General features: G+C 36.2%; 1 protein-coding gene across 1 annotated transcript in view; it reads right to left on the bottom strand.

Annotated features, from left to right (window-relative positions):
- Positions 1-17,348, bottom strand: part of TBC1D5 (TBC1 domain family member 5) — a 421,860-nt gene that overhangs the window by 277,671 nt on the left and 126,841 nt on the right. Inside the window, exon 4 of the mRNA XM_027872233.1 lies at positions 11,170-11,236. Within this exon, the coding sequence (XP_027728034.1) occupies positions 11,170-11,236 (67 nt within the window). The remainder of the gene's footprint in view (positions 1-11,169; positions 11,237-17,348) is intronic.

Below are 17,348 nucleotides of genomic sequence, written 5' to 3' on the forward strand. Positions count from 1 at the left end.
ATATTTACATCGCATTCACTATGACCTTTTCAATTGAAACTAACCAAAGTTCTCCAGCTAGATAGAAAAACTTGGAAAAAAAAGTATAATTGAGGCATCTATTTTAATAAAGCATGTATCATACTATAGATTTGTATAAAAATCGAGTATAAAAATCATTTTTAAAATAGAAAATCCAAGATTTAAGTCTGCTGAATATCATCAATCAGTCATGCAATGTGCTACTGTGAAGCTCTAATTTGAAAAAAGGCAATTTGCATTTGCCCAAATTAAAAGTCCTGTGAAATACTTTTTAGATAAAGTGAGTTGGTCAATGAACACTTATCAAGGGCTTACCATATGCCAGGCATTGTGCTAAGCACTGGGGAGACCAAGAAAAAACCCTACAGAACTTTATTAGATAAAATATGTCGGCTTCTGTTCAGGTCACCACACTAAATTGCTTAAAACTTTCTAAAGAGTATCATGCTAGTGATTTCCTAGGTATGATGTGTCAGAAGGAAAATTAAGGCATGTCTGAGGCTTGCTTTAAAGCTTATGAAGTTAATTACTCCTGAATTATACACAATACAAGGATTCTGGTGATAGGACACTGTTTTGTTGGCAACAAGTGGATGAGTTACATTTCAAACTTCATATATCCTTAGTTTAAAATGGTTCTGCTGGTGCTTGCCAGATACTCTGAGCTGATTTTTAAAGGTGCAAAATGTTTTAGTTGCAGATATCGATAAATGTATGACTATTTTAATGAAAGGAATGCTTTTTGTGATGTGGGCATATGAAAGTATTATGCAAAGTTTTCATATGGAATGCACATACATCAATGATTCTGTGTATAGTGGGGCACCAGCAAATGAAAACAAGGTACCTCGTATGACTGCCACTAAAAAGTATACTCCTTGCTATGATAAATTTTTGTATTGGTAAGATTTTTAATAAGCCACGTTATAAATATTTAAGGCAGATCTACTTTACATTTTTACTACAGAGAAAAGTAATAAGAGAATAGCAGCACCCAAGCAAAAAACTACTTTTAAATTAAAATGGACCAAACAGAAGTTAATGAGTACATGAGTCAATAAAAAATATTAAAGAAAAATAGAAGAAAATACAAAGTAGCTCATATCATAAAGAAATGACTGGGGGAAAAATCAAGGAGAAAAAGTCCAAGAATTAATTACTAGACAATCTAAAGGTCATATCTGAAAAAAGGGCATGGAAAACAACTTTCAAGAAATCATGACTACAACAGCTTCAGTGGTTCCCCTTGGCCTCCAGAATCAAAGATAAACTCTTCTACATGACACCCGAAGGCACTTCATAACCTGCTTCCTTATACTTTACTTCCCTCTGAGCACTACCTTGACATTCTGGTTATAAGAGTGTACATGCAGTTCTCATGCCTTCCATTGCCTTCTCGGGGTCTCTGTACTGGCTGAACTCCACACCTGGAATGCTTTCCATCTTCAACTCTACACTTGATATTCCATGGACTCCATAAGTCTCAGCTCAAAGCTCAGAGGTCTCTGGAGGAGGTCTCTGCTGGTTCCCACATATGCAGATGCTATCCCTTTCAGATGGCCTTCTATCACATGCCTTTCTTTGTAACCCTCATAATTAGCACAGGGACTGGCCTGGCATTTAAAAAGTGTTTCTTGACTGACTGAATGAATGACAGATTTCTGAGAACCAAAAAGGAAACTGCGGATAGAACAAATCCCAAATTCCAAAGTGAGGTTCAAGCATTGCCCACCACTTCCCCCTATGCTGTAAAAGCTATTCCTTACATGGCTCCTTTATGCCAAAAAAAAAAAAAAATTCCCCATTCTCTCTCTCTCTTCCCCTTACTCCCACTGCATCCCTCTTTCTCACCTCTATATTGTTTCTTTGGAGATCTTCCAAACATAATTGACTAACACCTGTGCCACATATCTATGTAAACATCTTCTACCTAGGTAGACACCTTCTAACTGTCCTAATAATAATAAAGTTCTTTCCATAAATGAAAGTCAACAGTTTAAGTCCATGCTTCTCTTGAATCTTTTGTCTGAATGACAAATTTTCTAATCAACTTTGATATCTTCACCAAGAATGTTTGTAGGCTTTCTATTTCACGAAATATCCATTTTTCTCCTGAAGGTTTACACTCAGTTTTGCTGGGTAGGTTATTCATGGTTGTAATCCTAGGTCCTTTGCCCTCTGAAATATCATATTCCAAGCCCTCCACTCCTTTAATGTGGAAACAGCTAAATCTTGTGTGATCCTGACTGTGCCTCCATGATATTTGAATTGTTCTTTCTGGCTGCTTACAATATTTTATCCTTGATGTAAGAGTTCTGAAATTTGGCTATAATATTCCTGGGAATTTTCATTTGGTGATCTCTTTCAAGAGGTGATCAGCGGATTCTTTGAATTTCAGATATCAGGGCAGTTTTCCTTGATAATTTTCTTGGAAAATGATGTCTAGGCTCTTTTTTGGATCATGGCTTTCAGGTAGTCCAATAATTCTTAAATTATCTTTCCTCGATCTATTTTCCAAGTCAGTTGTTTTTCTAATTAGATATTTCACATTGTCTTCCTTTTTTTTTTCATTCTTCTGACTTTGATTTTTTTTTTGTTTCTTGAAGTCCCATGGAGTCATTAGCTTCCACTTTGCCCAATCCTAACTTTTAAGCAGTTCTTTTCTTCAGTGATTTTTTGGACCTCTTCTTCCATTTGGCCTATTCAACTTTTAAAAAGGAGTTCTTCAGTAAATTTTTGTGCCTTCTTTACCATTAGGTCAATTCTGTTTTTTAAGGAGTTATTTTCTTTAGTATTTTTTGTGCCTCTTTTACCAAGCAGTTAATTCTCTTTTCATAATTTTCTTGCATCATTCTCATTTCTTTCCCCAATTTTTCCTCTACCACTCTTATCTATTTCTTTGTTTGTTTGTTTGTTTTTTTAGGCAATTGGGGTTAAGTGACTTGCCCAGGGTCACACAGCTTCTAAGTGTCAAGTGTCTGGTCTGAAGCCGGATTTGAACTCAGGTCCTCCTGACTTCAGGGCCGGTGCTCTCTCCACTGCGCCACCTAGCTGCCCCCCCACTCTTATCTATTTCTTTAACTCTTCCAAGAATTCTTGCAGGCTTTGGGTCCAATTAGCATTTTTGAGGCTTTGCTTTTAGCTGTTTTCACATTGTTATCTTCTTCTAAGTTTATATCTTGGTCTTCCCTGCCACTACGTTAGCTTTTTATGGTCAAGTTCTTTTTGGTTATTTGCTGCTGAGCTCTGCTCATGTGGTGATGTGTGGAGACACTGTCCCAAACTTCAGGCTTTTTTTTTTGGTTGCTGTTTTCAGAGTTAGTTGTAGAGGTCTGCAAGTTTTCAGTGCTTCTAAGGTGGTCTTATCCTGGGAGAGGTGTGATCACTGCTCTTCTGTCCTGTGCTCTGGCCTTATCCCAGGAAGGGCCCCTGTTCCCTTGCAGCAATAAGTACTAGGCCTCTTGGGCTTAGAGGTGTGATCAGGTCCCCTGCTCTTCTGGAACCATAAGTATTAGCACCACACTTGAGTGCTGGAACTATGATTCTGGACTCTTCATGGGGAATAGAATTGCCAATCAATGCTGGTTGTTTCCAGTGCCAGCAAAGGGTCTCCTGTAATCTCTTTCTGATCAGTTGTTCATACCCCTCACCATCTCTGCACTGAGAGCTCCCAAAGCTGTTGTTGCTTCTGCGGCTGTTACAGCTGCCTCCAAGGCCCAAGGCTGGTACTTCTGCTGGGCTCCAGGCCTGCGCCCACCCCAGGTTACAGACCTATCCTGCAGACCTCCTAAGTTGTCTTAGACTGGAAAAATGTCTTTCTCTGACCTTTTGTTGAATCCACTGCTCCAAAATTTGATTTGAGGAGTTATTTTAAAGTTGTTTAGAGGGGAATGTTGGGAGAGTTCAGCTGGGTCCTGGCCTGTACTCCACAAACATAATGTCTGATAGAGAAAATCATTCAATTCAGCAGGGAAAAAGGAAGAAAATGTAAAGGGAAGAGGGTGAAAGGAGAAAGAAGACAGACTCAGGGATGGATAAGTGATGAGCAAACCAAATTCCAACTTTAGAGATGGATCATGAAAAAGGATTTTAAAAGAAAAGAAGAATAGGAATCTGTGATTCGTGTATGGGCAAGAGGAAGAGTACAGAGGCAGGGAGGCAGAAATAAATTGTGTCATGAACAGATCACTACTGTTGTACACAATATTTCCTGACAGAAGTAACAGATTCAAGCTGTAGAATGAGACATATATTTCCGGACATGATTAGTGTGGGAATTTTTTTTGCTTGACTTTAAATATTTATTTGTTTTTTTTTTTTCAATTTGGGGTCAGAGAATACGAGAAAAGAAAATAAATGCTTGCTAACTGAAAAAGGTTAAATAAAAATAAAAAAAATTTTAAAGCAACTTTCAAATAACATTAATAAAATTAAGTTCTACTTGATGAGGATAGCAATCTATATCTAAGGTTAATTCAATGGAAAGGAACAAAATTAAATGATAGAAAACATTCCAGGGGGTCCCTTGATGTAAAAATCAGAAAATCAAAAAGAGAACATCACTGGGCAACATCAAATTCATTGACAATAACTGAAGGATGCAACAATTTAATCAGCCATCACTTATAAGAAGCTGAAAATTAATCAACAATTTTAAGGGCTTCCTTTGAAGTAACTTCTCACTGAATCAAGTCTATGTGAGGATCATGTTGGAAGAGCTGAAGAATTTCATTAACTTAAGTCATTTCTTCCAAAAAAATTCTTTCTGGCCAAAAAAACTGTTTTGGCCATACATACATACTCACACACAAAGGTTACTCTGTTACAAGAAATTAAGGTATATGTTTTAAAAGAAAAATATTTATTTCATAGAGAAATGTAAGGTGTAGAAGAAAAAAATTTTTAAGGAAAGAATTCATATAACTTTCAAGCAGTTGTAAGATCAAATTCCATAACACCTTCATTCTCCTGGTGTTAGATTTAGTAATTTAAGTCTCATTACACAACTACCTTATATAAACAGAGTACTGATAGCTTTGTACCTCTAGCAATATTCTTAAAACATGCCAACAGTATTGCCTCACTGAATAGTCAGATCTCTCAGTTTGCCGGCAATGAAACCAAATTTGCCAATGAATAATTTGTATTAATTTGAAAGATTGAATGTCATTTGTAAACTACTCTTCCCTACTGTCAATATCTAGCAAGTAATGTTGCTCTTAGCAACATAGGTAAGGAAAATAATTGCCATTATAATATGCCAACGATAATTTTGTTAAAATAATTCATTATGTAAATATATAAACTAGAAATTAGAGCTAAGTGGAATCTACAAATTTATTAAGAAATATTCTACTCTAAACCTAAGTCATATCCTCACAAAGCCAAAACAAGGTCTCAAAAGTAAGCAATGTTTTTTCTTGTCTATTCAATTCCAAATAACTGGTCTCAATGATTTACTCCCTTTGGATTGACTGTTAGACCAAGTGCATTCCAATTTTCACATTATACAAACACAGCCTAAATATTGCCAACAAATGAGACAAAAATGAAGAACTAAGTTTTTTATGTTGACAATGACAATACTGTGGAAATCTCATTTTGCAAAATGTGGCATCCTTGTCACATTAGGTTTATTCAAAGACTACATAGACTTTCTGGCACTTATGACTTTGGGAAAGGGTTATATAATTAGTTCACTAAATATATTTAGAAAAACAGAATGCAAAATGTAAAGTTTAAAAAAAATGCTCACCTTCATTTTATTTCATAGGTCACTCTTATACCATCTAATAAGATAATTAAAAACATGCAAGCAGCTGGTACTGCGGCTAAACAGATTAATGTAATAGTCTGTAGTTTATATGTGCTGGCAAGGGGCTCGCCTCTTTGGCGAGGAGAAGGTCAGCTGCCCTTGGGAAAGGAGAGAGACAGACAATATTCCCTCTTTCTCATGGCACTGCATTGCAGTCAGTGAGGCTGAGGTCCAATATCCATTGTAAACTGCTGAAGCAGGAAACTGTTTCCACCCTCATACCTAGCAAGGTTTTCAGCTGCATTGTATTGAGAAAACTCAGAGGATTTGAAAAAGAAAAGACCTCCCTATAGGTTTTGTGAAAAAAAAACAAAACAAAAAACTAGACATATTTCAGAAAACTAGCACATTTTTAGATTTAAGTTTTTTTTCTTTTTAATTGCAAAACAACTAATTTGCAACAAAGTGAAAAGAATTAAGATTAGATTTCAGTAACAACCTCCAATAATCTGTTCTATTTATCCACATTTCACTTAGAAATCAAGCATTACTTTTATGAGTTAGAGGAAATTGTATTCTTATCTGATAGCAGGTTTTAAAACAACTATATCCAAATTAAATCACCTAGTCTACAATGGCATTTGAGGGCAAACATATTAGTCTAAAAACCCAAGTATTGTATCAATAGGATCATTCAACTTTTTAATGCTTTACTCATTGTTTTTCAGAGTTATAATTATTCATTTAAACACACATCTCCAAACTAATCTTATTGGAAGCCCAAAACTGCACCTAAAAACTGACTGGAACACAACTAAATACACTTTTCTTAGGTATGTACTTAAATTTTCTTACGTTTACACATGTAATATTTTAGAGATTGAGAGTTTCATACCAGAAGTTTCCATTGCTAGGTACAGTGGCTGGAGCAGAGGGGCTTGGAGTCAGGAAGACCAGAGTTCAAATCACGCCTCAAACACTTACCACCTATGTGATCCTGGGCAAGTTACTTCACTTTGGTCTCAGTTTCTTCATCTGTAAAATGGGGGTAATAATAGCACCTACCTCCTAGGGTTGTTGTGAGGATCATTTTGAGATAATAATTGTAATGCACTTAACACATACTAGGCACTATAAAAACGTTAGCTATTATCATAATTATCATAATTTACCTTCTCTCTTTTCCACTCAGAAGTAGTTTATGTTAGCAAAATGGGAAGGATTCTTGGTACTCACAATTTAATAATATATCATTATTAGCATTATAAGCAGGCACTATTAAAAAGACATGAGCTATATCTTCTGGTTTTGTAACATTAACATACATTGATGTACGGTAACATTAATATGAATAGATTTATAAATGAAAGGTGATGTGATGCAGGGATAGAATGCCAACCTCACCACATCCTGGAGGTTTGACCCTCAGCCAGTCATTTAACATGGGTGCTCCACATGACTATCTAAGACAGTGAGTTACAGAATAGTTGTGAATCTGCATTAGCAGAGAGGGTTTCTTCATATAAATTCTGTGGATTCATGAAAATACAAGTATGGAAAATGAATGAACAAATGAATGAATGAATAAAAAATACCAATAAACACAGAGACCAACAAGTATAAATTAAGGATTAGCACTGGATATATGCAAAAGTTTAAGTGTATTTGTGAAAGTGGTAAGCAAAGAGGAAGCCACAGAATTTGCATGCTTTGATAGGATGAAGATGGCTTGACTTAACCACTTAATTGGATTGTTTTTGAATTAGCTGAGGTAAATTCCAAGAAGGAGATGGGATTTCAGCCCCTACCTGAATACTAGAAAAGAAAGTGGAAGGCAGTTAGAGAACCTGAACTTTCTGAACATTATATCAAACTACTATCAATATAAATTTTTCTAATTATTTTAGATAATATAAATATACTAGTTTACTAGTTTAATATAAACTAATAAGTTTAAGTAAAGCTTAAGAGAATCATGATAATAGCAAAACAATTTCCATTTTCAAGACTAGATTTTATTAAAAAAAAAAAAAACAAAAAACCTCCTATTGTCATTATAGTGTAGCTTTGTATCAATTTATCTGTTAATTTTGATAGGAAAATAAAACCCAGAGCTGTGCTTCTATGAATTTTTCTGCATTTAACCCAAGTGTCAAATTTACAACTAAGCTCATTATATTAGAGAAGCTATTGCCTACCGAGCAGAAAATATTCATTTCACACCTTAAATACTATAATACTATTTAATAACAGTGCTGGCCTGCCAACTATTAAAAGCCAGTTTCTATATACTGAACTACCTTAGCTTTTTATCTTGCCTTTTTTAATTACCATGATAAATTAATGTTCGAACGCTAAAACAATGACAGGCATTGATTAAAAATATATTAGTTAACAACTTTAGTATTATTGTGCAAAGTTATATTGGAACCTTCATTTTCAAAACACAATTATCATTCAGTAATACTTGAAGCTGAAATACTTTAATCTTCAAACTATACAAGGACAAAAGAAACTGCAACTTCATACTCTGCTTTCATATTATCACATTTCTCTCAAGTGGGTGCTTTATATCTCTTATTTACTGTAATTAGCAAAACTACCAATATAGTAAAATATAATTTGTCAACAAAATTTACAAATATATGGGATTTCCCCCCCAACCCCCTACTCTGGTTTAAACACATCCCTAATTCCTTTTTTAGTTACTACTGATTTTATAGTTGTAGTAGTAATAATAATAATACTTTTATCCATTTTTATGCCACTTTGTGGTTTTCAAAGTGGTTTTGTACGTAACAGACCAATCCTGTGATAGGGCATGGTCTGTATTATTTCCATTAGAAAGACTGGAAACCATGCCACATGAAAGTGGTTACATGCCAACATTCTTATGGTTAATTAGTGACTGATTCTGGACTATTAGTCAGTCATCTGATTCCTTTTTCAGCTGTCTTTCCATTGTGGTTCAGTCCAAGTATGGCGGAGTCAGAGACTTCAATTACACCTTTTTCAATGAGACACGAGTGCAGTCCTAAAGACACAAAGCATGCTGATCCATCTCAACAGGGCTAGCTGAGCTATAGTAAAGCCTGCGCATGGCTCCCTCATGACCATTAAGAGCTTCCTGCAGTGGCGTATGCTTAAAGAACTCCCCTGTGTCATACCACTGGACACATTTATGACAGGGACTATTATGATGAGTCTGCTCAGTGGCACAGTCAATAGAGCACCAGGCCTGGAACCAGGCAGACGTGAATTCAAATCTGGCCCCAGACTAGCTGTGTGACCTAAGCAAGTGACTTCATCGCTGCTTGCCTCAGTTTCCCCAACTGTAAACTAGGGATAATAATAGCACTTACCTCCCAGGGTTGTTGTGAGGATCACATGAGATAATGATCGTACAGTGCTTAACACAGTGCCTGGCACATAGGAGGCGCCATTTAAATGCTAGCTGCTATGATGATGATGACAGGATAGAGGTTGCAGGCTCTTAAGCTCATGCTGCCTTCTTAGTGTGCATTACTACACTCAGTACTATATAGAAAACTTAAGAGAATCTAACCGGAGGATTCTAACCTTACATTTATAAGACATGATCAGCTCAGCAAAACTACAATGACATCATCATGACATAAACTTCACTGATGTTTTCCATCTGGAGTTGCCCCACAGTGAGCATGTCACTGTCATTTCATGAATAGTAGTTTGAACAGGCTTATGTATATGAAGGTGCACTTTACTATACTAAAGGTGAAAAATGCCAGAGAACAGTAATAATCTAATAATTTTAATCTAAGGCCTTCCATAAAGGCTCCACTAACCTACCCAAAGCATTAATGATTGTTAAGTTATTCTTCAAGAGCAGTATTGCAAAGGGATTATACAACCAAAACCCCAAAATCTAGCTGCCTTTAAGTAGGATTCATCAGGAGAAAAGCTGCTACACGTGACAGTAGAGCAATTATTTGTATTATAAATCATAGATACATGCATGGACTCCAGTTTACATTACTGTTGGAAGAAGATTGAGAGCTTACACAATAACTGAATTTTGGGAAGCTATGGAAGCCCTCCTTTATTTATTCTTTTAGTCAAAGACTGAACACCCACTAGATTTACCAGAGACTGGGAGGGAGGAGGGGGAGACATAAGGAAGTGTAAGAGAGTAGCCTGCCTACCAGAAGTTTATAATCTCAGTAATGCTAAAATAAGAAACAAACACAAATAATTACAACATATGGGGAAATAAAATCTATAGTGGTAATTACAATACAAAGAAGCTGATGAGCAGTAGTATATTTCTACCTCTTTTTCGGCATTTAAAATTCTTCACAACTTTGCCCCAACCTACCTGCTAGTGTTATTACACACCCCTCTCTTAGACAACTCACATGACCCATCCAAACTGGTGTCCTGGCACACACAGGATCACACCTCTCACGTATGCCTTTGCTGTCTGTCTTACATAGATGGCACTTTTCCTTCACCTCTCCTTCTTAGAATTCCTCACTTTCTGCAAACAATTCTTCCTATACGAATCCTTTCCTGATGCCCCTAACGGCAGAAATTCTTTTTCAAAGTTACTTTGTATTTATTTCATACGAATTTTGTACCTGTTCTCTTGGTTAACAGAACAAATGGAAATTTCTCAAGGGCAGGGACTATTTTTCATTTTTCTTTGTATTCCCTTCATCTAGCATAGTGCTTAGTATACTGTAGGTACTTAATAAATGTTTGCTGATTAACTGCTTAAAATATGCTAAATCTATAAAATCTGTGATCATAGTCCATACTTTCATAGTAAATTTATACATTTATACTGCCATTAAAAATAAGTCAAGAGAATCAATCACTCATGAAGATAAAAGGCTGCAAACTAAATGTCATTTTTCAGGTATTACTGCCATTCAGAATTTATCTCAATATTTAAATTGTATTTTCTGGAAACTAAGATCCAGCATTTAACCCTTTTTATCAGTTGTATGAGAAAAAAAATCTATTATCCCCCCTACATTCTCTATCAAAACATACACATGCTCAACAATTTACTCAACCAAAATTCAAGTTGGGAGGAAAACACTAACAAAAATTCAAGTGGTACATGTTTTATTCACCAGTGTATTATTTTGCCACTGAGCAAAATATAATGCTGCCCTATTTCCTGACAAAACCCCAAAGGAAATGTTGACAAATAGCATTTAATACTATTGTGAATTCTTTCTGAGCTTTCTTTAAATTCTCTTGAGGTCAGTGGACTAATAGTATAAAAGCTTGAGTATATTTATTAGCAGGAAATATTATCAAATGCAAACAGAAAGCTTTAGCACTGCTAAATACTGCTACTGAAAGGAAAAGGTATACAGGAACTATATGAGAGACACAGGTCTTACCTGTAGGAAATAAAAGTTCTGTCAGAGTCCGTGGTAGGATTTATTCTTCCATTTTCATTGGATTCGCCTAGAAAAGAAAAAGTTGCAAAATGCTTAGAAATAAAACAGAAGAAGCAAAAGCAATATAGATGTATACATACATGTGTGTGCTTATGCACACACATGTTAATTATGTTGCTTGAGTGTCCTGGGGAAAGAAATTACTCCTGAAAACAAATGCTTGCTTTTTTAATTTGGACACTGGTATTATCGAAAGTAAATTGTCATGTAAATTACTAACAGGCACAAATGAGATAAATGTCTATTAGTAGAAAGGGAAATACAGTAATTTCTACACAATGGATAGATAGCTAGTTCATCATCAGTACGGCCTGAACTTTAGGCTCTATTAATTATAAACCCTTTAAATAGATCTGACATTGTCATCTTTTGTTGGCCATTAAACTATACTTTTGATCAGTGATGACACAAAAAATCATGTGTCCCTACAGCTAACTTCTATGAACTGAATAAAATAAGTGAGCACCAACCTCCGCCATGAGAATCTTGACGAGTCACTTCACTTAGTGTGACAGCAGGGAATGGGGCAGAGGGAAATAAAGCTTGAGCCTGGAGCCAGGAGTTGTTCAGCCATTCACTCATGCCCAACTCTTCATGACCCCATGAAGCAAAACATGCCAGGCCCTTCCACTCTCCAATATCTCTCAAAGTCTGTCCACGTTCACATTTGTTGTTTCCATGACACTATCCATCTCAAACTCTGCTGTCCCTTTTACTTTTGCCTTCAATCTTTCCCAACGAGTCCTGTCTTCTTGTTATATGGCTAAAGTAGTGAAGCTTCAGCTTCAGCATTTGACCTTCCACTGAATAGCCTGAATTAATTTCTTTAAGTATTGACTGATTTGATCTCCTTGCTGTCCAAGGGACTCTCAATAGTATTCTCCAGCACCACAATTTGAAGGCATTGATTCTGCGATGTCTTAGGTACTATTGGCTTCTGCCACTAAGAGCTTTCTGACCTTGGCAAGTTATATACTCTCTTTGATCTTTATTTCCATTCCAAGAAAAAGAGTGAGTTAGAATTATTCTAGTGCTGATTCCCTTTGAATGAATTATTTTATTAATTTAAACATTTCATATTTTGAATGCAGGTTTTGAAAGAGGTTCAGCAGTCTTTTTAAATCAGGAAACTCTTTAGGAAGTCTACTTTTTTCCTGAGAGGCAAACTTCAATCCGTCTAACATCTCACCCAAGTAGACCCCTCCTTTCCCCCTTAATGTGAACCAACAGTTCTACCCCGATTCATACCCTCGCATCCTCAGCAATGCTTGTCTAGGTGCCCTGGTCGATTTTCTGTGGGGTCCATCTGAAAAGGAAGGGCTTCTCTCTCAATCTCATAACACTGTGTGGGTGCTGACTGCTTCCCACTTGTTGGGTTACTTGCAGCTTCCATTCATTGGGGACTCTCCCATCCACTGCAGCCACCTAGCTTTAATGGATGGTGATTGATTTTTGAAAGCTGGGCCTTTTTTTTCATGGAGAAGTCTGGAGTCATTAAAAGCACACATCATCTCCTGAAGGCAATCCTGGATACTTCAAGCTGACTCACCTCTCTGGACTTCTTCACCTCTTTGCCACCTGCCTTTCCACCCTGGAGAAACATCTGCCCTGAGTCCCACTGTCCTACTTGGTGGGTATCCTACTTATTTCATGAGGGACTTCAGCTGTGTCACTTGACTCCTGGCTCAACTCCTTCTCTGAATTTTTCTACATCCAGGCCAGCTGCTATGACCCTATCTAAGTACACTTTTCATTACTCTATCCCTGAGTTTCCAGGTCCTCTTTACATGCTATCTTCCCCCATTAAAATATAAAATCCTTGAGGGGAGGGACTGTTATATTTGGTTGTATTTATATCCTCAAAATTTAGTTAACACAGTGCTGGCACACTGCAGGCACTTAATAAATGCTTATCTTTCCATTCACCTATCCATCTATATCTGTCTGTCTCTCTCCATCTAGACAACTGCTAGACAACTCATGGCCTAAATGTAGTGTCTATCCAACATTCATGTACTGATGGAAGAGCTCAACAAGGTGTTCATTCATCACAATCTGGATGACAGGTAGTCTTCATCGACTAAGCTTTTCCTATGTGGGCAGTTAGACCAAACACTTTTGAATGCTTGTGGAATTCACTCAGGAGGGTCTGCAGTGTTTCAGGCTATTTCATAATCATTAATAACTCTGTCTTCAAAATAGATTATCTGAAGGAACTAACCATCGATTCAATTAATCAACAAGCATTTAATAAGTACCTACTGTGCCTAGTAGTGCTATATTATCCTTAAGGATAGTAGTGCTGTATTATTCTTAACAATAATAAAATTATCGAAAAGGTCCTTATCAACAAGCAGCTTATATTCCACTTGGAAAGATAACAAAAGTAGAAGTATGTGAAAAACAAATATAAAAAAAATACAAATAAATACAAAGTGGTTAAATACAAGATAGTTTGGGAGGGAGGGCATTTCAGGGGCTCAGGAAATGCTTGAGCTGCATCTTGAAGGAAGCATGAGATGCTATAAGTTGGATGTGAGGATACGATAAATTTCTAAGCATGTAAGACAGTGAATACAAAGGCACAGAGACAGAGGATGGAAAGTGACGGAACCAAGCGAAGGCCAGTTGGGCCTTGGTCACAGAATGGAAGGGAGGGAGCAATGATCAATAAGCCTTAAAAAAGAGGCTGAAGCCAGGTTTGGAAGGGCTTCCAAAGTTAAGCAGGAGTTTATATTTGGTTTTAGGAACAATAGGAAACTACTGAAATTTATTGCATGGAGGAGAGACGTGGAAAAAGTTGTGATAAAAGGAAATTCCCTTGGCAGCAATGTGGAGGATGGACTGGAGTGAGAAAAGACTGGAGGAAGGGATACAAAGTAGAAGGACTGTGTAATAAACCTAGGCAGGAGTCAATGAGGGTCTGAACTAAGGTGAATGGAGAGGAGTTACACGCAAGAAATATCTTGGTAGTAGAAATGACAAGATCTGACAATTGACTGAAGGTGTGGGGTAAGCGATGGAGGGATCCAGTGGAAGAGGGATAAGTCTGGTGGAAAAGCTAATGAATTCAGTTTTGGACATGTTAAGTTTGAGAAATCTCTCTAGGAAATACAGTGTGATGTATCCAACAGGCATTCCAGTTAAGATCTACTTTATTTTATTTTTTTATTAATTTATTTTGAGTTATCAATAATCACTTCCATAAGCTTTTGAGTTTTAAATTTTTCTCCCCCTTCCTCCCCAAGACAGCGCAAAATCTGATAAAGGCTATACATATACATTTCTATTAAACATATTTTCACATTAGTTATGTTCTAAGGAAGAATTAGAACCAATAGGAGGAACCACAAGAAAGAGGAAACAAAACAAAACAAAAGAAAAGAAAAAAAAAGAGCAAACTGAATGCTTTGATCTGCATTTAAACTCCATAGTTCTTTCTCTGGATGTGGATAGCATTTTCCATCATGAGACTTTCGGAGATGTCTTAGATCCTTGCACTGCTAAGAAGAGCTAACTCTATCAAAGTTAGTCATCACACAACATGGCTGTTACCGTGTACAACATTCTCCTAGTTCTGCTCACTTCACTCAACATCAGTCCATACAAGTCTTTCCAGGTTTTTCTGAAGTCAGCCTGCTCATCATTTCTTATAGCACAATAGTATTCCATTACATTCATATACCACAACTTGTTCAGCCATTCCCCAATTGATGGGTATATACCCTCAATTTACAATTCTTGGCCACCACAAAAAGAGCTGCTATAAATATTTTTGTACAAGTGGGTCCTTTTCCCATTTTTAATGATCTCTTTGGGATACAGACCTAGAAGTGACATTGCTGGGTTAAAGTGTAACCACAATTTTATAGCCCTTTCAGCATAATTCCAAATTGCTCTCCAAAATGGTTGGATCAGTTTACAACTCCACCAACATTGTATTGATGTTCCAATTTTCCCCCATCTTCTCCAATATTTATCATTTTCTGTTTTGTCATGTTAGCCAACCTGATAGGTGTGATATGGTACCTCAAAGTTGTTTTGATTTGCATTTCTCTAATCAGTAGAGATTTAGAGTATTTTTTCTTATGACTATAGATAGTTTTAATTTCTTCCTCTGAAAACTATTTATGTCCTTTGACCATTTATCGATTGGGGAATGACTTGTATTCTTATAAATTTGAATTAGTTCTCTAAATATTTTAGAAATGAGGCCCTTATCAGAGACACTGGTTGTAAAAATTCCCAGTTTTCTGCTTCCCTCCTAATCTTGGTTGCATTGGCTTTGTTTGTGCAAAACCTTTTCAATTTAATGTAATCAAAATTATCCATTTTGCATTTCATAATATTCCCTATCTCCTGTTTGGTCATAAATTCTTCTGTTCCCCATAAATCTGACAGGTAAACTATTCCTTGCTCTTCCAGTTTGCTTATAGTGTCAGTCTTTATATCTAAATCATGAACCCATTTTGACTTTATTTTGGTAAATGGGGTGAGATTTTGGTCTATGCCTAGTTTCTGCCATAGTCTTTGTCAAATAGTGAGTGCTTATCCCAGAAGCTGGGGTCTTTGGGTTTATCAAGCAGTAGATTACTATAGTTATTGACTACTGAGTCTTGCATACCTAACCTATTCCACTGATCCACTACTCTATTTCTTAGCCAGTACCAAGTAGTTTTGATGGTTGCTTAAGCTCTACTTTATAAATACTCCAGAGAATCTACTCTTTTTTCCCCCTCTTCATTTTCCTTTAGTTTCGTTTTATTGATTTCTTCTTGTATTTTATACTACTGTCTTTGCCTGATAAGTTCCCACTAAGAATAACTAAGAAAAATATTAAAGCAAAACTGACTGATGGCACACCTAAATCTGATAGCATATATGGCAGTCTTCATTTAGCATGTTACAATCCCTATCAAGAAAAGGCAAACAAAACAAGGAATTTCCTTTAGGGAGAAAATTTGAAAACATTTCTAAGGAAAAGAAAATTACAGAACTAGACTCTTCACTTCTTTAATTGCTGTCTGTGGAGTCTGGGAAAGCTGGACACAGTTAATAAAGTTTTGAGGCAAACTGAATAGTCATAGAAGTATATTATTTAATTAAAAAAAAAAGAAATTATTTTTTAGGGATATATTTTGTATCACTAGGAAAAGTCATGCCTCATTATTTGCTCTCTGGGACCAAGCTGGATCATTGCATTGAATCTAAGTTCAGCTGTCTTTAATAGTGGTTTCATTTATTTCAGTAATTGTATATATTACTCTCCTGACTTTGTTTCCCTTGTCTAGCACTGGTTCATAAAATTCTTCTGTTTCTCTGAATTTTTCATGTTAATTTCTCTTATATGGCCTCATCATCATCATGATAAACATTTATATAGTGCTTTAAGATTTGCAAAGTATCTTATAAATATTTTCTCATTTTATCCTCACAACAACCCTAGGAGATTTGTGCTATTATTATCTTTATTTTATAGGTGAGTAAACTGAGATAGACAGAAATTAAACGACTTGTTCAGAGTCGCACAGTAAGTGCCCAAGCCTGGATTTGAACTTGGGTTTTCCTGACTCCAGGCCCAGCACTCTTTGCACTGTTCTCCCTGGTTGCCCCTAGGCAGTATGTATCACAGTTTCTTTAGCCATTCCCCAAAGTGGTAGGTAGCCACTTTGGCTCCATTTGTTTCATTTTTTAAAATAAGTTTTATTGATGTATTTGTTTTAATGTCACCACAGCTTCCCTTTATCCCTACGTTCTAGCCATGTTTGTTCTTCATAATTTTGCAGCATTTACTTCTTCTGTGTGGTTGTTCTTTGACTGACATTACTGTATTCATTGTATACATTGTTTCTTGGCTCTACTCACTTCACTCTGTATCAGTTCATATAGATCTTTCCATGCTTCTTTGTATTCATCATATACCTCATTTCTTACAGCACAGTCATATTCTAATACGTTCACGTACCATATTTTTCTCAGTTATTCTCCAAATTAATGAGTATCTCTTTTGTTTCTGATTCTTTGCTATCATAAAAAGTGTGGGTATAAATATTCTGATGAATATGGTGACTTTCTTCTCAATGACGGCCTCCGTGAGGTATAAACCTCAAGGAATCTCT

This window comes from Vombatus ursinus, unplaced genomic scaffold, assembly GCF_900497805.2.
Source record: "Vombatus ursinus unplaced genomic scaffold, bare-nosed wombat genome assembly UNPS02014799.1, whole genome shotgun sequence".
In the NCBI taxonomy this organism is placed as follows: Eukaryota; Metazoa; Chordata; class Mammalia; order Diprotodontia; family Vombatidae; genus Vombatus; species Vombatus ursinus.